This window comes from Tachyglossus aculeatus, chromosome 11 (assembly GCF_015852505.1).
Source record: "Tachyglossus aculeatus isolate mTacAcu1 chromosome 11, mTacAcu1.pri, whole genome shotgun sequence".
Lineage (NCBI taxonomy): Eukaryota > Metazoa > Chordata > Mammalia > Monotremata > Tachyglossidae > Tachyglossus > Tachyglossus aculeatus.
Window position 1 is genome coordinate 71699706 of NC_052076.1, and position 23276 is coordinate 71722981.

General features: G+C 51.1%; 1 protein-coding gene across 3 annotated transcripts in view; it reads left to right on the forward strand.

Annotated features, from left to right (window-relative positions):
* The first annotated feature begins 3068 nt into the window (after nt 1–3068).
* Nucleotides 3069–23276, forward strand: part of ACAD8 (acyl-CoA dehydrogenase family member 8) — a 38980-nt gene continuing 18772 nt past the window's right edge. Inside the window, exons 1-6 of one of the 3 annotated variants that reach the window (XM_038754353.1) lie at nt 3069–3087; nt 12282–12382; nt 12925–13094; nt 13560–13669; nt 14469–14545; nt 20656–20793. In XM_038754353.1, coding sequence (XP_038610281.1) covers nt 12350–12382; nt 12925–13094; nt 13560–13669; nt 14469–14545; nt 20656–20793 — 528 coding nt within the window. In that variant the 5' untranslated portion in view covers nt 3069–3087; nt 12282–12349. Of the gene's footprint in view, nt 3088–10732; nt 10754–10792; nt 10886–12281; nt 12383–12924; nt 13095–13559; nt 13670–14468; nt 14546–20655; nt 20794–23276 lie in introns of those variants that run through there. The other 2 variants (XM_038754352.1, XM_038754351.1) reach the window with 2 other exon arrangements.

The following is a 23276-nucleotide window of genomic DNA, read 5'->3' on the forward strand; positions in this document are numbered from 1 at the left end:
CCTTCTCCAGCCCAGCCCGCACCCTCCGCTCCTCCGCCGCTAATCTCCTCACCGTACCTCGTTCTCGCCTGTCCCGCCATCGACCCCCGGCCCACGTCATCCCCCGGGCCTGGAATGCCCTCCCTCTGCCCATCCGCCAAGCACGCTCTCTTCCTCCCTTCAAGGCCCTACTGAGAGCTCACCTCCTCCAGGAGGCCTTCCCAGACTGAGCCCCCCCTTCCTCTCCCCCTCGTCCCCCTCCTTCCTCTCCCCCTCATCCCCCTCTCCATCCCCCCTGTCTTACCTCCTTCCCTTCCCCACAGCACCTGTATATATGTATATATGTTTGTACATATTTATTACTCTATTTATTATTTTACTTGTACATATCTATTCCATTTTATTTTGTTAATATGCTTGATTTTGTTCTCTGTCTCCCCCTTTTAGACTGTGAGCCCACTGTTGGGTAGGGACCGTCTCTATATGTTGCCAACTTGTACTTCCCAAGCGCTTAGTACAGTGCTCTGCACACAGTAAGTGCTCAATAAATACGATTGATTCTCTGGGCCTCAGTGACCTCATCTGGAAAATGGAGATGAAGACTGGGAGCCCCACGGGGGGCAACCTGATTACCTTGTATCTCCCCGAGCGCTTAGAACAGCGCTTGGCACATAGTAAGCGCTTAACAAGTACCACCATCATCATTATTACTATATTATTCTTGGGCCAGGGCTTGTGGGGCCTCGCCACCCCATCCTCTCCTTCGCGTCCTCTGCCCCGTCTCGGCTCGCCATTCATTCGCTCGTACTTACGGATTCAGCCCGTACGGATCGAACGCTTTCTGTGTGCAGAGCACTGTACTAAGCGCTTGGAAAGTACAGTACGGCAAGAAAGACAGACAGTCCCTGCCCGGAGAGGGCTGGGGGAGACGTCAAAACAAGCAAAAAGGCATCAATAGAAAGAAATAAAATTATAGTTCTATGTATATATAAATAAGTGCTTGCGGGGGGAGAGTAAAGGGAGCGAGTCAAGGTGACGCACTCGTTCTGTTCCGGGGGTGGGCTTCGATCGGAGAATCTGTACCCCTCCGCTGCCCTTGAGGCGTTCCTCTCCGTTCCTCTCTTTATTTATTTTTTTATGGCATTAAATGCTCACTACGCATCAAAACACCATTCTAAGGCAGGGTGGGTGTGACCTTGGGCAAGTCACTTAACTTCTGTGTGCCTCCGTTACCTCATCTGTTAAATGGGGATTGAGACTGTGAGCCCCCCGTGGGGCTCCAATCCGACTTGCTTGTATCCACCGCAACGCTTAGCACGGTGTTTGGCACGTAGTAAGCGCTTAACAGATGCCCTCATTATTGTGCAAGCTAATTAGGCCGGGCGCAGTTGCTGTTCCACACGGAGTTCACAGTCCAAGTAGGAGGGAGAACGGGTATTTAACCCCCATTTTATAGTGGAGGAGACTGAGGCACAGAGAAGTTAAGGGACTTGCTCAAAGTCACACAGCAAGCAGTCGGCAGAGTCAGGAATAGAAACTAGGTCCTCCGGCTCCCAGGCCCGTGCTCTTCCCACTAGACTACGCTGCTTAGTTGGCTTCCTATTAGCAAGACTGTAAGTTGGTTTTGATTAGTGGTGGTTTTCGGAAACCCCTGCCCGCACTGGACTGTCGAACCAACACCGCTTCCCGCTGGAATGCAGAAGGGCCAGGGCCGGGAGTTGGCTTCCGGGAATGGTTGGTGCTTCAAAGGGAAACAGCCGAGGGATTGAGAATTGATCCAGTCCCCTGGCTGGGTTAGAGGGATCCCGATTTTGGAATGCCGCGTGGGCCTGGGTAATAATAATAATAATAATAATTTTGGTATTTGTTAAACGCTTACTATGTGCAAAGCACTGTTCTAAGCGCTGGGGAGGATACAAGGTGATCAGGTTGTCCCATGGGGGGGGCTCACAATCAATCCCCATTTTACAGATGAGGTAACTGAGGCCCAGAGAAGTTAAATGACTTGCCCAAAGTCACACAGCTGACAACCAGGTTGATCTCCCGTCCCCTGGACCATCCTGGTGCACGCTAGTTTGGCCCCGGACTGCCCAAACTCCCCAGGGAGTAATAATGATGATAATAGTGGTGTTTAAGTGCCTGTATGCCAAGCGCTATGCTAAAAGCGGGGGTAGATACAGGTTATTCAGGTTGGATTTAATCTCTGTCCTACATGGGGCTCACAGGGTAAGAAGGAGGGAGAACAGGTATTGAGTACCCATTTTATGGATGCAGAAACTGAAGCACAAAGGAGCTAAACCCAAGGGCACACAGGCTAATAAATGGCTGCGGCGGGATTAGAACCCTCTTGCTCCCTTCGTTCTTCTCCCCTCCCGGCCCCGCAGCACTCGGGTAAATCTGTAATTTATTTATTTGTAGTACTGTCCCTCTAGACCCTAAGCTCGTCGGGGGCGGAGAATGTCCGTTTATTGTTGTATTGTACACTCCCAAGCGCTTGGTACAGTGCTCTGAAGACAGTAAGAGCTCAATAAATACGATTGAAAGAATGAATGCATAAACAAATCCAGGTCTAATCTGAGTTTTCGTTGGACCAGCTCTCTTGCCCCGGGACTAGACTTTATAGGAAACTCTTTTTTAGGCTCGCCTCGGGCCGTACGTACTCTGCTGGGGCCAGTCCAGGTTTTTTTATTATTTTTTTTAATGGTATTTGTTAAGTGCTTAGTGTGTGCCAGGCCCTGTAATAAGCCCTGGGATAAATACGATTTAAAGTACAAGATTTAGACTGATCTCTGGTGAGAGGGGTAGGGGGGTTAGCAGAGGGCACTCAAAGTTACTAGTACCTTCCTTCCCAGGTATTTCAGCTATTGGAAATTGAAATCAACTTTATTCTAAGAGAGTCAGAGAATGAAATTCAAAAACCTCACCTTTCCCGGTAGTTTCAACAGCCTTCTCTTCCTCTGTCCTTCTGCGAGAGCTGTTAAGATGTTTGACCTTGGACTGTGGAATTATATCTGGATCATCCACAAAGAGCCAGCCCTGGGAAGTAGAGTGTAGACCGCATCTTTGTCGTTTTAACAAGGTGCGAAGAGACGGGTTCGGGGTGAGAAGGTAGGTTTTAAGAGGAGGTGGGCCGGCGGCTCGTGAGATGCTGCTCGGAGGGGTGGTAGAGCCAAAGAAAAGCCGGAGGGTCGTACTAAGCGTTGGGATGGATGCCAGCAAATGGGATAAGACGGAGTCCCTGTCTCAGATGGCGGGGAGATTGGGAATGAGCAGTCAGAAAACAAGGAGAAAACAGTACCGGTGAAGCCAAGGTTAGATCCCGTTTCCAGGAGGAGGGGGCGGTTCACAAAATAGGAGGCAGTTGAAAGGTCAGAGTTGCAGCAGGGAGGAGTGGCTGCATCACGTTCCTGGCGGTCAGAAGGTCATGGGCTCCGATCCCGGCTCCGCCACTTATCCGCTGTGTGACCTCGGGCAAGTCGCTTCACTTCTCTGGGCCTCGTTGACCTCATCTGTAAAACGGGGACTGAGACCGTAAGCCCCATGTGGGACAGAGAGACCGTGTCCAACCCGCTTTGCCCGTATCCACCCCAGAGTGTAGTGCCCGGCACGGAGGAAGCGCTTAACAGATCCCGTGACTATTACTGTTATTTAGAGTGAAGTAGAGGCCGTTGGATCTGGCAAGAAGGAGATCATTGACGGCTTTTGAGAGGGCACTTTTGTCGGATCGAAGGGGGTGGAAGCCAGATTGGAAGGGGTCAAGGAAAGAATTGGAGGGGAGGAAGTGCTCTGCACACGATAAGCGCTCAATAAATGCGATTGAATGTAGGCAACTCGCTCAAGGAGTTAGGAGTGGTAGATGGGGTGATGGAAGGGTAACTGGAGGGAGCCGTGGGGTCAAGGGAGGATTTTTTTTTAGGATGGGGGTACATGAGCATGTTTGAAAGCAGTGGGGAAGAAAACCGCAAATAGTTGAAGATGGTGGTCGGGGAGGGAAGAGGGGAGGGGATAAGTGTTTTGGTGTGAGCTAGTGGGTGGGAAATGTCTGCTTATTGTTATATCGTACTTTCCCAAGCGCGCAGTACAGTGCTTTGCGCACGGCAAGCACTTAATAAATACTTTTGAATGAATCGGGTGCGAAGGGATGGAGCCAGAGGCTCAAGTGATCACCTCGTAGCCTCTCAAGCGCTTAGAACGGGGCTTTGCACATGGTAAGCGCTTAATAAATGCCAGTTTTTTTAAAAAAAGTGGAGGGGGTAGATTGTACTGTACAAAGTGATGGGAGAGAAGTGCCCAGATGAAAGATTGGCCCAGTCTCTGGGAGTCAGTGGGCTTACAGTCGAAGAATAGGAAAGGGCTAGCGGCGGGAAAGATGAAACAAAAATCTGAAAGACAAGGACAACAATAAATACGACAGTAACGGAAGGGTTTCATGGCTCATACCAGCAGTTCCTGAAGTCACAGCTGCAGCCTTGGCAGTGGTCTTTCTCTGGCATTTTAAAAATTGAGACGCCGTCCTACCAGTGGTTGAGTCCTTCCTGAGATAGTGGAGGGGTTTAGTACAGTGCTCTGCACATAGTGAGCCCTCAATAAATACGATTGATGATGGAGGGGCCGTTGGGAGGCCCAGTGGAATATGGGAAGGGCAGCTTCTCTCTTATAATAATAATAATAATAATAATGATGATGATGATGGCATTTATTAAGCGCTTACTATGTGCAAAGCACTGTTCTAAGCACTGGGGAGGTTACAAGGCGATCGGGTTGTCCCACGGGGAGCTCGCAGTCTTCATCGCCATGTTCCAGATGAGGTCACTGAGGCCCAGAGAAGTGAAGTGACCTGCCCAAAGTCACACAGCTGACAATTGGCGGGGCTGGGATTTGAACCCGTGACCTCCGACTCCAAAGCCCGGGCTCTTTCCACTGAGCCACGCTGCTCAGGGGAGGGGGGGGGGGAGGAGACAGACATCAAAACAAGTAAATAGGCATCGATATAAATAAATACAATTACAGATCTATATGCCCATCAAAACAAGTAAATAGGAATTGATATAAATAAATAGAATTATGGATATGTCCATATATATACAAGTGCTGTGGGGTGGAAATAGGGTGTAGAGCAAAGGGAGCGAAGCAACCTGGCCTATTGGGAAGAGCCCAGACCTTAGAGTCAGAGGACCTGGGTTCTAATTCTGGCTTTGTCATTTTCATTCAATCGTATTTATTGAGCGCTTACTGTGTGCAGAGCACTGTACTACTACTACTAATAATGATAATGGCATTTACTAAGCGCTTACTATGTGCAATGCACTGTTCTAAGAGCTGGGGAGGTTACATAGAGATCAAGTTGTCCCACGCGGGGCTCACAGTCTTAATCCCCATTTTACAGATGAGGGAACTGAGGCACAGAGATGTGAAGTGACTTGCCCAGAGTCACACAGCTGACAATTGGCAGAGCCGGGATTTGAACCCATGACCTCTGACTCCAAAGCCCGGGCTCTTTCTCCTGAGCCACGCTGCTTCTCTAAAAAAAACGCTGGGGAGGTTACAAGGTGATCAGGTTGTCCCACAGGGGGCTCACAGTCCTAATCTCCATTTTACAGATGAGGTAACTGAGGCCCAGAGATGTTAAGTGACTTGCCCAAAGTCACGCAGCTGGCAATTGGAGGAGCCGGGATTTGAACCATAACCTCTGACTCCAAAGCCCGGGCTCGTGGCTCAGGGGAAAGAGCCCGGGCTTTGGAGTCAGAGGTCATGGGTTCGAATTCTGACTCCACCACATGTCTGCTGTGTGACCTTGGGAAAGTCACTTAACTTCTCGAAGCCTCAGTTCCCTCATCTGTCAAATGGGGATGAAGACTGTGAGCCCCACGTGGGACAACCTGATCACCTTGTATCCCCCCCGGCGCTTAGAACAGTGCTGTGCACATAGTAAGCGCTTAACAAATGCCATCATTATTATTATTATTTTTTCCACCGAGCCACGCTGCTAAGCGCTTGGGAAGTACGAGTTGTCTGCTGTGTGACCTTGGGCAAGTCACTTAACTTCTCTGCGCCTTTGTGTACTCATTTGTAAAATGGGGATTAGATCCTCCTCCCTCCAAGTTAGATTGTAATCCCCATGTGGGTCAGGGACTGTGTCCAACCTGCTTACCTTTCATTCAGTCATATTTATTAAGCGCTTATTGTGTGCAGGACACTGTACTAAGCGCTTATTGTGTGCAGGACACTGTACTAAGCACTTATTGTGTGCAGGACACTGTACTAAGCGCTTAGGAAAGTACAACCCGACAATATAGAGTGGGCAATCCCTGCCCACAACGAGTTCACAGTCTAGAGGTTGCGTCTACCTGGCATACCGTGAGCACTTAAGTATCGTTAAAAACAAACCAAAAAACCCGACTCGGCCGAAATCGCTCAGCAAGTAACATGTACCCAGAGCTGATTCCACGGCTTTAGGCTATTTTGGTAGGTGGTTGTCATAGTAATAGTATTTAACTGCCTAAATTCTGGATGTGGATGAGAATTAGACAATATTCTCTGAGCCCCAAAGGCCCCACAGTCCAAGGGACTGGGATGAGGCACATCAAACATGCCCATGTCTCTCCCATCCTAAAAAAACCCTCTCTTGACCCCACCTCACCTTCTAGTTATCGCCCCATATCCCTCCTACCATTCCTTTCCAAACTCCTTGAACGAGTCGTCTACACGCGCTGCCTAGAATTCCTCAACAACAACTCTCTCCTCGACCCCCTCCGGTCTGGCTTCCGTCCCCTACATTCCACGGAAACTGCCCTCTCAAAGGTCACCAATGACCTCTTGCTTGCCATATCCAACGGCTCATACACCATCCTAATCCTCCTCGACCTCTCGGCTGCCTTCGACACTGTGGACCACCCCCTTCTCCTCCACACGTTATCTGACCTTGGCTTCACAGACTCCGTCCTCTGCTGGTTCTCCTCTTATCTCTCCGGCCGTTCATTCTCAGTCTCCTTTGCAGGCTCCTCCTCCCCCTCCCATCCCCTTACTGTAGGGGTTCCTCGAGGTTCAGTTCTGGGTCCCCTTCTGTTCTCGATCTACTCTCACTCCCTTGGTGACCTCATTCGCTCCCACGGCTTCAACTATCATCTCGACGCTGATGACACCCAAATCTACATCTCTGCCCCTGCTCACTCCCCCTCCCTCCAGGCTCGCATCTCCTTCTGCCTTCGGGACATCTCCATCTGGATGTCTGCCCGCCACCTAAAACTCAACATGTCCAAGACTGAACTCCTTGTCTTCCCTCCCAAACCCTGCCCTCTCCCTGACTTTCCCATCTCTGTTGACGGCACTACCATCCTTCCCGTCTCACAAGCCCGCAACCTTGGTGTCATCCTCGACTCCGCTCTCTCGTTCACCCCTCACATCTGAGCCGTCACCCAAACCTGCCGGTCTCAGCTCCGCAACATTGCCGAGATCCGCCCTTTCCTCTCCATCCCAACCGCTACCCTGCTCATTCAAGCTCTCATCCTATCCCGTCTGGACTACTGCATCAGCCTCCTCTCTGATCTCCCATCCTCGTGTCTCTCCCCACTGCAATCCATACTTCATGCTGCTGCCCGGATTATCTTTGTCCAGAAACGCTCTGGGCATATCACTCCCCTCCTCAAAAATCTCCAGTGGCTACCAATCAATCTGCGCACCGGGCAGAAGCTCCTCACCCTGGGCTTCCAGGCTGTCCATCCCCTCGCCCCCTCCTACCTCACCTCCCTTCTCTCCTTCTCCAGCCCAGCCCGCACCCTCCGCTCCTCGGCCACTGATCTCCTCACCGTACCTCTCTCTCGCCTGTCCCGCCGTCGACCCCCGGCCCACGTCATCCCCCGGGCCTGGAATGCCCTCCCTCTGCCCCTCCGCCAAGCTGGCTCTCTTCCTCCCTTCAGTGCCCTTCTGAGAGCTCACCTCCTCCAGGAGGCCTTCCCAGACTGAGCCCCTTCCTTCCTCTCCCCTTCCTCCCCCTCTCCATCCCCCCCATCTTACCTCCTTCCCTTCCCCACAGCACCTGTATATATGTATATATGTTTGTACATATTTATTACTCTATTTATTTATTTATTTTACTTGTACATATCTATTCTATTTATTTTATTTTGTTAGTATGTTTGGTTTTGTCTCCCCCTTTTAGCCTGTGAGCCCACTGTTGGGTAGGGACTGTCTCTCTATATGTTGCCAATTTGTACTTCCCAAGCGCTTAGTACAGTGCTCTGCACACAGTAAGCACTCAATAAATACGATTGATGATGATGATGATAAACAGTAAAACACAAAATCTACGTGAAAGACCAGGACCACCGATAAAATCCAAAAGAAAACCAAAAGAGCAGCAGGGAACTGGGTCTAGAGGAGCAGAGTTTCAGACTCCGGGTGGCTCAGCAAGCCACCACGGCCTTCCCAGTGTCCTGAATCCTGCCGGGATCTGAGGCCGCCATGGCTTCCGCCCTTCCCACCCTTTTGGCCCCGGGCAAGCTGAGCCCACTTGGCCCCTGCTTGTGTTTACCTCGTCATCTCCGAGAAAGGTCGTCATAAAAACTAGATATGGAGCGAGCCGACCGAGGGGAGTGGCGGGCTCTTCCTCTGGAGGTCCAAAAAACAGGGTAGTCCCCGTTCCGTGGCAGCGTGGCGTAATTCATTCGGTCGTATTTACTGAGCGCTTACTGTGTGCAGAGCACTGGACTAAGCGCTTGGGAAGTCCAAGCTGGCAACATCTAGAGCAGCGTGGCTCGGTGGAGAGAGCCCGGGCTTTGGAGTCAGAGGTCATGGGTTCAAATCCCGGCTCCGCCAATTGTCAGCTGTGTGACTTTGGGCAAGTCACTTAACCTCTTTGGGCCTCAGTGACCTCATCTGGAAAACGGGAGTGAAGACGGTGAGCCCCCTGAGGGACGACCTGATCACCTTGTAACCAACCTCCCCAGCGCTTAGAACAGTGCTTTGCACATAGTAAGCGCTTAATAAATGCCATTATTATTATTATTATCTAGAGGCGGTCCCTACCCAACAGTGGGCTCACAGTCTAGAAGGGTGAAAGGAGTATGGGCCTGGGATTGAGAGGACCTGGGTTCTAATCCTGGCTCTACCATGTGCCTGCTCTGTGACCTTAGACAAGTCATTTACTTGCCAGAAGCGGCGTGGCTCAGTGGAAAGAGCCTGGGCTTTGGAGTCAGAGGTCATGGGTTCAAATTCCGGCCCCGCCAATTGTCAGCTGTGTGACTGTGGGCAAGTCGCTTCACTTCTCTGGGCTTCAGTGACCCCATCTGTAAAATGGGGATTAAGAGTGTGAGCCCCCCTTGGGACAACCGGATCGCCTTGTAACCTCCCCAGCGCTTAGAGCAGTGCTTTCCACATAGTGAGCGCTTAATAAATGCCATCTTTTTTTTTTTTTGAGAAGCAGCGTGGCTCTGTAGAAAGAGCCCGGGCTTGGGAGTCAGAGGTCATGGGTTCTAATGCCGCCTCTGCCACTTGTCTGCTGTGGGACTTTGGGCAAGTCACTGCGCTTCTCTGGGCCTCGGTTGCTTCATCTGTAAAATGGGGAGTAAGACCGTGGGCCCCACATGGGACAACCTGATGACCTTGTATCAATCAATCAATCAATCGTATTTATTGAGCGCTTACTGTGTGTAGAGCACTGTACTAAGTGCTTGGGAAGTGCAAGTTAGCAACATATAGAGACAGTCCCTCCAGTGCTTAGCACGTAGTAAGCGCTTAACAAATACCATCATTTGTTTTGTCTGCCTCAGTTTTCTCATCTGTAAAATGGGCCATGAGCTCCATGTGGGACAGGGACCGTGTCCAACCTGATATGCTTGTATCTACCCTAGGACTTAGTACAGGCAGATATCGTAATAATTATTATTATTTTTAATTATTATGTCAGGGGAAAGCTCTTTTGGAGGCTTTTCCTGTATAATAACTGTCAGGCGCTCCAAGGAATTTAGAAGCACTACACAGAGATCTCTCACTGAATCCTCACAATCTATCTGAATCACTACCCTAAACACATATTCACCGAGACTACTAGAAAATTTGGCTCAGAGTCACAAAAGGCAGACAGTGGAAGCCAGGAAAAGAATCCATGAATCTGGACTCCCTCTTGGTGACAGCCCAGGAGTGGTAACAATAATAATAGTAATAATAATAATAATGATGATGATGGTATTTGTTAAGCGCTTACTATGTGCCAAGCACTGTTCTAAGCCCTGGGATAGATACAGCGTAATCAGGTTGCCCCATGTGGGGCTCCCAGTCTTAATCCCCATTTTACAGATGAGGTAACTGAGGCCCAGAGAATAATAATAATAATGATGGTATTTGTTAAGCGCTCATTATGTGTCAAACACTGTTCTAAGCGCTGAGCACTAGAGAAGTTAAGTCACTTGCCCAGTCACCCAGCCGATAAATTGGCAGAGCTGGGATTAGAACCCAAGACCTCTGGACCCCTCTTTCCATTATCCATTGTTTCCTCTGACTGGTTTCCACAATCTTTCCTTTCTCCCTATCATCTGGGTGTCATCTTCAGGGAATATTTATTGAACACCTGCTTAGAAATTTGGGTTTTTTTTTTTTAAGATTAGTTAAAAAGGATTTGGGGTCAGACACTCTAGAGTAAAAAGTAGTATAGGAGATCTTTGAGAAAGGGAGGATTGTCTCCGATTCTGCCATTTGTTTGAAAGTATGTGTTCCCGCTTGGACCAAGGGACGTTGGGGGAAGAAGTGAAAGGCAGATGATGACGGAGACTTCAGATGGGTAAGAAGAGACTGACTGCTGAACTCTGTCTCCATTTAGTTCCTCCTGAAGCTGCCCTTCTCTGATGTCGCTTTTACTCGATGTTCCTTCTCCCCCGGCTGTTGCAGGACTTGACTGGTGGCAGAGATGAGGGTGAGAGAGGAGAGGAGCTGGGTTCGGATGGTGAAAGAGCCCAAGAGGCTCCTCCGGATGAGGGCCCAGGCCTGGGGCTGCATCAACTTCTTCTCACTCAAGCAATCGTATTTATTGAACACTTACTGTGTGCAGAGCACTGTACTAAGGGCTTGGGAAGTCCAAGCTGGCAACATATAGAGACAGTCCCTCCCCAACAGCGGGCTGACAGTCTAGAAGAACAGAAGATGGACGGTGCCATCAGCTGGGGTTGGACGCCCAGAATAAAGGCTCCGTGCCGTCCAGGTGGTCCAGTGGGTGGTCGCCAAAGTGAGAGGAACTGAATAGGAGAGAGCGAGAGCATTTTCCATGGATGCCATCTGGCGCAGAGGTTCCATCAAGCATCACGTGTACTTGAGTTGTCTTCTCAGATAGGGAAGATCCTCAGACCAGCTAAATTCCGAGGTCAATTCACTCTGGGGACATCATTTCTTCTACTTTGTTTTTTCCACTTTATTTGTTTTTCCTTCAGGTGATGCGCTCTCTCGGTACTTGGCCTTTTCCCCACCTCAGTCTTGGGTTGAATTTAGGGGAAACGTGTCTGGGTCAGAACGAATCAATGGTGTCTGTGCACTGGACTGTATTAAGTGCTTGGGAAAGTACAGTACAACAGAATTAGCAGACGTGTTCCCTGCCCGTAAGGAGCTTGCAGTCTTAATATGAATAATATATGTTGCCAACTTGTACTTCCCATGTGCTTAGTACGGTGCACTGCACACAGTAAGCGCTCAATAAATATGATTGAATGAATGAATGAATAAATAAATAATTTATAATATATAATTTAAAGATTTGTAAGGAAGTGCTGCAGGATTGGGGATGGGGTGAATATCAAATATCCGGAGGTCACAGATTGACGTGTGTAGGTGACATAGAAGGGAGAGAGAGCCAGGGAAAAGAGGGCTTATTGGGGAAGGCCTCTTGGAGGAGATGTGACCTTAGTAATGCTTTGAAGGTGGAGAGAGTGGCGATCTCTTGATACGTGTGGCGAGCTCAATCGATGGATCGGTGCTATGTAATGAGTGCCTAGTGACTGTAGAACACCACACTAACCATGTAGGAGAGTATAGTGTAAGTAGGTAGACCTGACCCTTGCCCCCAAGGAGCTCAGTCTAGCGGAGGAGATGCACATTAGAATAAATGGCAGGAAGGGGGATATAAGGATGTGGACATTAAGTGCTTGCTGAGCGGGTGGGGAGGGATTTCAAAGTACTTAGTGGAAGTGAATTTAACTGCACAGGTGACACCGACAGGAGGGAAAGGGAGGTGGGAGATGAGAGATTAATGAGGGAAGGACTTCCTGGAGGAGATGCGATCTTAATAAGGCCGTACTTAACCCGGGCCTTCCGTTCCTCAGCTTCCACGGGCCTGAGTGAAGAGCAGAAGGAGTTTCAGAAAGTGGCCTTTGACTTTGCCTCCCGGGAGATGGCCCCTCACATGGCAGAGTGGGACCAGAAGGTAGGGTCTTGGTCTCACCTCCCAGACGCGCGACGGCCTACCTGGAGCCGAGCCTATTACGGCCGAGTCGGTTCTTGTGGCCTCTGCTCTATCCCCGCCTCCCCTTCCCCCTGCACTTCCCCATCCAAAGTCCTCTTGAACCCGTAGAGCCTGAGGCAGTTGCTGTTCCCGCTTTCATTTGGCAGAGTCCTGTCCCTATCCCTGCCCACTTCAACTGTCTTCCGTAGCTCTCCCAGGAACCGCATCGGCCTTTCCAACTGATGCTGTAAAGGGGCTTAGGTTGTGGTGGAGAGGGTTTGGGGAAATGAGGACTCCTTCAGCAGGAGGGGCAGACTTCCACCCTCTGCAAACTTCAGGGTTTCCCAAAGTCATTTAGGAGCAGTGCCGCTTCTGGCTGACCCAAGAGAAGGGGCCCTTTCCAAATAGGCAGCCCAGCCCTGGCTATCCCCAACGGTCCCCTTTTCCCCTCCTTTCCCCTCCACAACCGCGCTCTTGGTGCAGACCGTCTCGGAAGGTGGCATCCGCTCTTGTCCCCCGCACAGGAGCTGTTTCCAGTTGAGACGATGAGGCGGGCAGCCCAGCTTGGCTTCGGCGGGATCTACGTGAAGCCTGACGTGGGCGGGTCGGGGCTGACCCGGCTTGATACCTCCGTCATCTTCGAGGCCTTGTCCACGGGCTGTACCAGCACCACGGCATATATAAGCATCCATAAGTGAGTGCCTGGGTTTCAGGCAGCTGAAGGAAGGGCGGAAGGAAGGACGGAGCAAATGAACTAAACCGTTCGGTTTTCTCTTTCCGGTTCAGAAAGTGACCGGAATGTTCTCCCCTTCCCGAGCGAATCTAGAGAAGGAGTGCACCCTATAGGCCCTACCACTACGAGAGCCCTGTCACCTCTGGGACTTGAAATAGCCCGCCTTGCAGCCAGATTTGGAGTATTGGCCCGGCAGAAAGCTCAACCGGCCTTCTCCCCCGGCAGAAGACCCGTACAGAGGGGCAGGGAGGGTGGGGAGATGGTGTTTCTGGAACAGGAGGGTATGTTTGGTCTTCACGGGACAGGGCTGGGCTCAGCCGGAGCACCCGGGCCTGAGGTTGAAGAAGGGAGCAGCAGAACTTTGGAGAGCCTGGGCCCCGGGTCTCTCTGAGCCTCCTTCTCTCCCTTCCTCTTTATCCTTGGCAGTATGTGTGTGTGGATGATTGACACTTTTGGAAATGAAAAACAGAGGCACAGATTCTGCCCACCGCTCTGCACCATGGAGAAGTTTGCTTCCTACTGCCTGACGGAGCCAGGTAGGCTGCCTATGCTGGGGAAAGGACAGGGAGTTGGGGCAGGAGGCCCAGAGGTTCCCTGTTCCGGGCTCAGAGGCGCTCACGACTGGGGCACCCAAAGAAGAATTGAGCTCTTCCCAAGGGGGGCCCTTTGGCTTGGACCCAGAAGGATCGGTCTTCCAAGTAGAATTACTGTTGTTAGGGTAGCAAGGGCGTGCTGTCCCTGGGGAGAGTCCTGCCAGGAGAAGGGGAGGGACTCCTCTTGCACCATCTTTCGCTCCGCTCCGGCTGTGCCCATCGGTGGCAATGTCAGAGCTGGGAAGACCAGGAACAACACATTTCTGCCCCTGCCTCTGCCTGCTAAGAATGCCCAGGGTGTGGGGGAAGAGGATGGATAGAGGGGGATGGGGTTTGCGTAGGGACAGAGGGAGACCATCAGTGGAGGATGAGGGAGGGGTGTCTCCCCTACCTAAGCTCTGCTCTGGGGGTCCTGGTTCCGCTACTTGGCCCTGCTGGGCAGAGCTCAGAGATTGCTGGGCTCCTCTTTGGAAGACAGGTCTCCTGCCTGGGTGGAGGCCGGGAGGGTGGGTTATGAAAGGATTAATACGGCGAGGCCGGGCTAAACTGAAACAGTGTCGGTGCCATTTGTCTGAGGACTTCTGGCTTCCCAGGGGCAGTGAGATCTTTTCCTGGGTGCATCAGTGGACCTCTGGTCTCATAAGGCTTTGCTGCCTTCTGAGTCTGAGTAATGAATTCCCAGGGAGCGGGATAGGGCCAAGGCTGTTTTGACCTCATTGGCTGCTCTTTCTCCCAAATGCAGGAAGTGGGAGTGATGCAGCATCCCTGTTGACCTCAGCAAAGAGGCAAGGTGACCATTACATCCTTAATGGCTCAAAGGTACAGTTTTCCCCGCTGCCTCTCCCTCACCCTCTGCCGCAGCCTCTCGTCCCTCATTGATAGCCCAGGGCCCCTCGATGGAATCACCGGAGGCCCCATAGAGACCAATTTTCCTTCCAGTAGAAAATGTCGTCTTTGTCACCCGCCTTGTTTTGCTTTATTAAGTTTTCTTGCTTTTTCCAGTTCTGCTCGCCCCTCAAAGAGCCGCTCTTTTCTCCAAAACTTTACCCCCCTCAGACCAGCGTTCTTACTAGTAGCAGCATTTTTAAGCACCCACTTAAGTGCAGAATAAAGAAGTAACCCTTTCCCAGCCCACCTGGAGATTACGCTCTAAAGGGAGACGGTCACAAAAATATACGCAATTCTAGAAGTCAAAATAGGTGAGTGCATATATAGAGAAGCAGCCTGGCTCAGTGGAAAGAGCACGGACTTGAGAGCCGGAGGTTGTGGGTTCCAATCCTGACCCAGCCACTTATCAGCTGTGTGACTTCAGGCGAGTCACTTCTCTGTGCCTCAGTAACCTCAGCTGTAAAATGGGGATTAAGACTGTGAGCCCCACGTGGGACAACCCGATTACCTAGTATCTGCCCCAGCATTTAGAACAATGCTTGGCACATAGTAAGTGCTTAACAGATATGGTAATTATATGTATAAACCAAAATGCTAAGGAGAATGTAAGTGAGGTGGGTTTTTTTTATGGTATTTGTTAAGCCCATACTATGTGCCAGGCACGGTACGGAGCACTGGGGTAGGTACAAATTAATTTGATTGGACACAGTCCCTGTCCTGTATGGGGCTCACAGATTTAATCCCCATTTCACAAATGAGGTAACTGAGGCACAGAGAAGTGACTTTCCTAAGGTCACACAGCAGGCAAGTGGCAGAACCGGGATTAGAACCCAGCTCTTCCTGATTACCGGGCCCATGCTCTATCCGCTAGGCCACGCTGAAGTGAAATGGTTCGGGGGGCTGGTAAATCAACCGAGGAGAGAGTGTCGGAGGAGGTAGGATTTTAGGAGGGCTCTGAATGTGAGAACTCTGTGGTCTGTGTGATTTGGGAAGGAGGGAGTTCCAAGCTGGGGAAATAACATGAGGTGAGGGGACAAAGACGGGAGAGTCGAGAGCGAGGTACAGCTAGAAGGTTGTCTTGGGACAGCAGATTGGAGAATACTGGGTCTAGATGACGGAGAGCTCTGAAGCTGAGGGTGAGGGGAGTCTTTTGTTTGCTGAGGCACACGGGAAGCGGGTGGATGGTTTGGAGAGGAGAAATGAGGGCCGAGCCGTGCTTCGGAACGATGATCCCTCCAGCGGTGTGGAGTATAGAGTGGAGTGGGAAGAGGCTGGAGGCTGGAAAACCAGCAAAGAGGCTAACGCGACAGTCGAGCTGTGGCGTGACCAGAGGTTGGACCAGGGTGGTGACAGTTTGGGTGAAGAGGAAGGAGCAGATTCGGGAGATGTTAGCAGGAAGAACTGGCAGGATTTGTCATTCATTCAGTCAGTCATATTTATTAAGCGCTTACTCAGCACAGAGCACTGTACTAAGTGCTTGGGAAGTACAAGTTGGCAACATACAGAGACGGTCCCTACACAACAGCGGGCTCACAGTCTAGAAGGGGGAGACAGACAACAAAACAAAACATATTAACAAAAGTAAATAAATCGAATAGTAAATATGTACAAGTAAAATAGAGTAATAAATCTGCACAAACATATATGCTGTGGGGAGGGGAAGGAGGTAGGGTGGGGGGATGGGGAGGGGGAGAGGAAGGAGGGGGCTCAGTCTGGGAAGGCCTCCTGGAGGAGGTGAGCTCTCAGTAGGGCTTTGAAGGGAGGAAGAGCGCTAGCTTGGCGGATGTGCGGAGGGAAGGCATTCTGGGCCAGGGGGAGGATGTGGGCCGGGGGTCGACGGCGGGACAGGCGAGAAGGAGGCACAGTGAGGAGGTGAGTGGCAGAGGAGCGGAGGATGCGGGCTGGGCTGGAGAAGGAGAGAAGGGAGGTGAGGTAGGAGGGCGCGAGGTGATGGACAGCCTTGAAGCCCAGGGTGAGGAGTTTTTGCCTGATGCATAAGTTGACTGGTAGCCACTGGAGATTTTTGAGGAGGGGAGTAACATGCCCAGAGCGTTTCTGCACAAAGATGGTCCAGGCAGCGGCGTGAAGTGTAGACTGAAGTGGGGAGAGACAGGAGGATGGGAGATCAGAGAGGAGGCTGATGCAGTAATCCAGTCGGGATGGGAGGAGAGATTGAACCAGCAGGGTAGCGGTTTGGATGGAGAGGAAAGGGCGGATCTTGGCGACGTTGCGGAGGTGAGATTGGCAGGTTTTGGTGACAGATGTGAGGGGTGAACGAGAGAGCGGAGTCGAGGATGACACTAAGGTTGCGGGCTTGTGAGACGGGCAGGATGGTAGTGTTGTCTACAGTGATGGGAAAGTCAGGGAGAGGGCAGGGTTTGGGAGGGAAGATAAGGAGTTCAGTCATCAACCACCACCCGGGTCAGGGACCTGCCCGTGGACTCCAAGATCTCTCCGCCGAGAGAACATGAACCGGCGCAGACCATGGACCACTGCCCGGGACAGGGACCTGCCTGAAGATGCTGAGATCTCTCCGCCGAGGGGCCACAAACTGGCACGAGCCATCTACCATCGCGCGGGACAGAGACCTGCCCGAGGATGCCGAGATCTCTGCACCGAGGGGCCATAAACAGGCAGGGACCATCAACCGCTCCCCGGGACAGGGGCGTACCTGAGGACGCCTAGATCTCTCCACTGAGCAGCCTCAGCCAGACCAGATCAGCCATCTGCCCACCTGCCAGATTATCGGACATTTCATTCCCGATCTGCTGCGGCCAAGAAGTGGTCATTTTCTTCATCTTCTCTCATTCTCTGCAGTCAGATGAGGGTGTGGCCGCGTAACCCCCAGGTGACAAAAAGGCCCAGGTTCATACGTTATTACATTTTAATAGCTGCCTGCCTTCACGCCTTCTCTGCCCACCCCAGGTTGTTTACTCCTATTCACTGCTGGCTTCACTCCCAATGGTCCAAGGACAATTCAACCATCACCTCAGGGGTCCCCTAGTCCCTGGCCTTTTCACTCTTAATGACCCAGGGACAATTCAACCATCTGCCCCAAGTGACCTGGCCAGCTACTTTATTAAGAAAATTGACATTATCAGGAGTGAGTTTTCTAAAATCGCCCCTGCCCCTCCTCAGTCCCTCCCGCTACTGGCCCCTTCTTCATCTCTCCCATCCTTCTCAGCAGTATCTCTAGAGGAGATCTCCTGCCTCCTCCCAAAATCCACCCCCTCCCCCTATGCATCCGACCCCATTTTGACCCCATCACACCTTATCAAAACTCTTGCCCCCTCCCTGAAAGCCATCTTCAGCTGTTCGCTCTCCAGTGGCTTCTTCCCTACTGCTGTCAAACATGCCCATGTCTCCCCTATCCTAAAAAAACCTCCCTTGACTCCACTGATCCCTTCAGTTATCGCCTCAACTCCCTCCTACCATTCCTTTCCAAAATCCTTGAGCAAGTTATTTACACCTGCTGTCTCAAATTCCTCTCCTCCAATTCTCTCCTTGACCCCCGCCCCCCCACCTAATGGCTTCTGTCCCCTTCACTGCACAGAAACCATCCTCTCTAAGGTCACCAATGACCTCCTTCTTGCCAAATCCAACAGCCTCTGCTCCATCCTAATCCTCCTCGACCTCTTGCTGCCTTCGATACTGTGGTCCACCTCCTTCTGGAAACATTATCCAACCTTGGCTTCACTGATTCTGTTCTCTCCTGTTTCTCATCTCTCTGGCAGTTCATTCTCGGCCTCCTTCTCGGTCTCCTCATCTGCCTCCCGCCCCCCAACAGTGGAGGCCCCTCAAATTTCAGTTCTGGATCCCCTTCTAGTCTCCATCTACACCCACTCCCTTGGAGAAGTCATTCGTTCCCATGGCTTAAACTACCACCTCTATGCAGATGATAGCCAAATCTACATCTCTTCCGCTCTGCCGTCTCACATTTCCTCTTGCCTTCAAGACATCTCTACTTGGATGCCTTACTGTCACCTCAGGCTTAATATGTTCCAAACAGAACTCCTTATCTTCCACCCAAACCTTGGCCTCCCCATCACCGTAGATGACTTTCCCATCTCTGTAGATGGCACCGCCATCCTTCCTGTCTCCCAAGCCCGTAACCTTGGTGTTATTCTTGAATCCTCTCTCTCGCTCAACCCACATATTCAATTCATCACCAAGTCCTGTCGGTCCCACCTTCACAACCTCTTTCCAGTTACTGCCACATTAATACAATCACTCATCCTGTCCCACTTGAATTACTGCATCAGCCTCCCTGCTGACCTCCCAACCTCCTGTCTCTCCCCACTCCAGTCCATGCTTCACTGTGCTGCCCAGATCATTTATCTACAAACACATTCGGGACATGTCACCCCACTCCTCGAAACACTCCAGTGGTTTGCCCATCCACCTCTGCATCAAACAGAAACTCCTCACCATTGGCTTGAAAGCACTCCATCACCTTGCCCCTCTCCTACCTTATCCCGCTACTACAACCCAGACCGCACACTTGGCTTTTCTAATGTAACCTCCTCACTGTGCCTCATTCTCATCTATCGCGGTGCTGACCCCCTCACCCACGTCCTGCCTCTGGCCTGGACCACCCTCCCTCTTCAATTCTTACAGATAATTACGCTCCTTCACTTCAAGGCTTTATTGAAGTCGCATCTCCTCCAGGAGGCCTTCCCTAAGCACCTCCCTTTCCTCTTCTCCCACTTTCTTCTTTGTCACCCTGACTTGCTCCCTTTGTTCTTCTCCCCACCTAGCCCCACAGCACTTATGTACAGGTCTGTAATTTATTTATATTAACATCTGTCTCCCAGGCGCTTAGTACAGTGCTCTACACACAGGAAGTGCTCAATGAATAAAATTGAACGAATGAATTTGTCAGTGGACTGCATGTGGGAGTTGAACAGTAGCAAACAGTCGAGGATGACAGGAGATTGCGGGATTGTGGGACAAATAAGAGAGTGGCGCGATTCAGCGCTTAGAGAAGGAGCATGGAGCAGTACATAGAGCAAGAGTCTGGGAGACAGAAGATCATGGGTTCTAATCCTGCTCTGCCTCTTGTCTGCTGTGTGACCTTGGACAAGTCACTTCACTAAGCCTGTTTCCTCATTGTAAAATGGGGATTGAGACTGTGAGCCCCATGTGGGACGGGGACTGTGTCCAACCCGAATTGCTTGTAATGATTATACTTATTATGGTATATGTTAAGCGCTTACTGTGTGCCAAGCACTGTTCTAAGTGCTGGGGTTAATACGAGGTAATCAGGTTGTCCCCCCGTGGGGCTCACTGTCTTGATCTCCATTTTACAGATGAGGTCATTGAGGCACAGAGAAGTTAATAGGCTTGCCCAAGGTCACACAGCAGACAATTGACAGAACCAGGATTAGAACCCTTGTCCTCTGACGACTCCTCCCAGGTACAGTGCCTGGGACATAGTAAGTGCTTAACAAAAACCATAATAATAATAATAATTATTATTATTATCAACTGACATGGGAAAGTTAGTGGGAGGCGTGGGTTATGGGGGAAGATGAGGAGCTCTGTTTTAGACAAGCTGAGTTTTAGATGCTGACAACCCATCCGACTGGAGATGTCCTGAAGACATGAGGAGATTTGGGATTTCAGGTCAGATGGTAAAAGACAGTATATCTGGACATTTGATATTCGCTTCACCCCCAGCCCCTTCAGCACTTATGTACAAGTCTTAATATTATTATAATTAGTTATATTAAAGTCTGTCTCTCCCTCTAGCCTGTAAGCTCATTATGGGCAGGGAGCGTGTGTGCTGTACTCTCCCAAGGCTTAGTACAGTGCTCTGCACATAGCACTCAATAAATATATTTGATCGATTGATACACGGGTTTCCCACGATCTGCCTTTCCAAAGTTAGTTCTCTCATCAGATCTCATCCCTCCCCACTGTAGCATCATTTAGGATGTCACGGAGGATCCTGCAGCAGGGGAGAACCCCACAGTGCTCCATGACCTCTTTCTCCCGAATCCCTGACTGATCTCTTTTTCAATCCCTACGTCCACCCACAGGCCTTCATCAGCGGCGGCGGAGAATCGGACACTTACGTGGTCATGTGCCGGACTGGGGGCCCCGGTCCTAAGGGCATCTCCTGCCTGGTTGTTGAGAAGGGGACTCCTGGACTCAGTTTTGGCAAGAAGGAGAAGAAGGTGAGAGCGAGTGGGAAGCCCTGGGACCACCCCCTCCAAGATGTCTGTCCCATTTGGCTACCTGCCCTTCCTTCCTTTCTTCCCTTTGTCTCCCCTCAGAGAAGACCAGACAACCCCCCTGCCCAATCCCCCGCGCCCCCGCCACAAATGGGTTCGTGCCCCCTTGGCTGCTTTTCTTCTTGAGCCGGTGGTGTTTATGAGGATATTCCCAAGAACCGTGTCACGGTGTAGGAAATTGTTCTAATCTCCATGGTGCTGACACGCGGTGCCCTTTCCTGGGTAAATCCCACGTATTCGCTCAGAAACTGTGGCACTCTGCCATCTTAAGGATCATTTTGTTCAGCTCCTAAACCCACCGGTGAGCCCTCGACATTCAAATTCAGCAGGCAAATGTTCTCGATGGGGTGACCTCCTCCGAGCTTCCCCGAGTGTTTACCTGGGCTTTTTGGGGTGCTGTACGCTGAGTCTCAGGGTCCTTAGCTGGCCAGGGTGAAACTTTGTCTTAGACACGGGGCACCCACACAAACATGGGTGTGGGTCTTCAGCAGCCTCTGCCTGGGCCTATGTTTCCTAACCTTTTCTTTTGAACTAGTGAGTTGACTAAGTCTCTTGCGGATCGAACAGTTTGCTCAAACCATTTTGCCAGGCTGGGTTAATCTAGACAGAGCCCCTACCCTTTAGGAGTTTCTAGCATAGGAGAGGTGAACTTGCACAGAGGCAAGAAAAGGCACACAAATAAAGATTATTTTTCCAGGCATGGAATAGGCAGCAGTGGGGGTGCAGATGGCTTTCTTTTCTCCGTTCTGTGGAGGAAATTGGAAAGCTTCCCTTGCTCGTCCCACCCCCAGGAGGCTGGTTGCTGCGACGCGGTAACGCGGTAACGTGTATTACTCATCTTATCCCGCCTGGATTACTGCATCAGCCTCCTTTCAGACCTCCCAACCTCCTGTCTCTACCCATTCCAGTTCATACTTCACTCCGCTGCCCGGTTTATCTTTCTACCGAAATGTTCAAGACATGTCACCCCCCTCAGAAATCTCCAGTGGTTGCTGTATCCACCTCGGTATCAAAAAAATCCCACCTCCTCACTGTTGGCTTAAAGCACTCCACCACCGCGGTGCTCCCTCCTTCCTCACCTTGCTTCTCTCCTACAACGCAGCCCACACATTTCGCTCCTCCGGGGCCTACCTTCTCACTGTGTCTCGATCTCTTCTTTCTCGCCGCCGAGCCCTGGCCCACGTCCTACCTCTAGCCTGGTAAGCCCTCCCTCCTCAAATCCGTCAGACAATTACTCCCCCCGGCCCCCTTCAAAGCCTCACTGAAGACACATCTCCTCCAAGAGGCCTTCCCAGACTAAGCCCCACTTTTCCTCATTTCCCACTCCTGCGTCACCCTGACTTCCTCCCTTCGCTCTTCCCCCGTCCCTGCCCCGCAGCACGTATGTCTATATCTGAAATTTTATTTATTTATATTTATGTCTGTTTATTTGTAATGATTTTTGTCTCCCCGCTAGACTGTGAGCTCAATGTGGGCAGGGATTGTCTCTCTTTATTGCTGAATTGTACTTTCCCACCGCTTAGTACAGTGCCCTGCACACAGTAAGCACTCAATTCGATTGCATGAATGAAAAGTGGGGTGGGTGGGAGTGGGAGGAAGGAGAGACAGAAAAAGACAGACCTGCGACATAACCAACGGCTTCTTTTAGCGGCAGCAGTGTGGCTCAGCTGTTTCTCCTCTTACTCTGTTGGATATGTGTGGGTGTTGCCCGGAAAGCAGACTGCCCTTCGACTATAAAGAGCAAGAAGAACTGAACATTACTCAGTCTATCCTGAAGCTCCTCTTGCTGTCAGGGTGGCCCTCCCAGGCCGGGGCCTGGAGAAGCCAGGAGCCAGGCAGCGAAAAGGAGGGCCGAGTTTCGAAGCAGGGTCAGGGGGAGGGAATGGATAGAGAGGAGTGGGGCGGGAGCAGTGTGTTGCTTTGGCACCTCGCAGACACCAACTACCTCCTGGACCCGATGTCAACTGGGACGTCTTCTGGAGTTCCCGGGCTAACATACACCTGGCACCGTGGCCTGGTGGATAGAAGGGCCTGGGAGTAAGAAGGACACGGGTTCTTATTCTGGCTCTGCCACTTGTCTGCTGTGTGACCTTGGGGAAGTCACTTAACTTCTCTCTGCCTCAGTTACCTCATCTGTAAGTGGGGATTAAGACTGTGACTCTAAGGTTACAGGTTGCCTCATCTGTAAATGGGGATTAAGACTGTGACCCTAAGGTTACAGGTTACCTCATCTGTAAATGGGGATTAAGACTGTGACTCCTGTACGTGGGACGGGGACTGTTCCCAGTGTGATTGTCTTGCATGTACTCCAGTGCTTAGTACAGTGCCTGGCACATAGTAAATAATAATAGTGATGATGGTTTTTGTTAAGCGCTTAATATGTGCGAAGCACTATTCTAAGCGCTGGGGAGGTTACAAGGTGATCA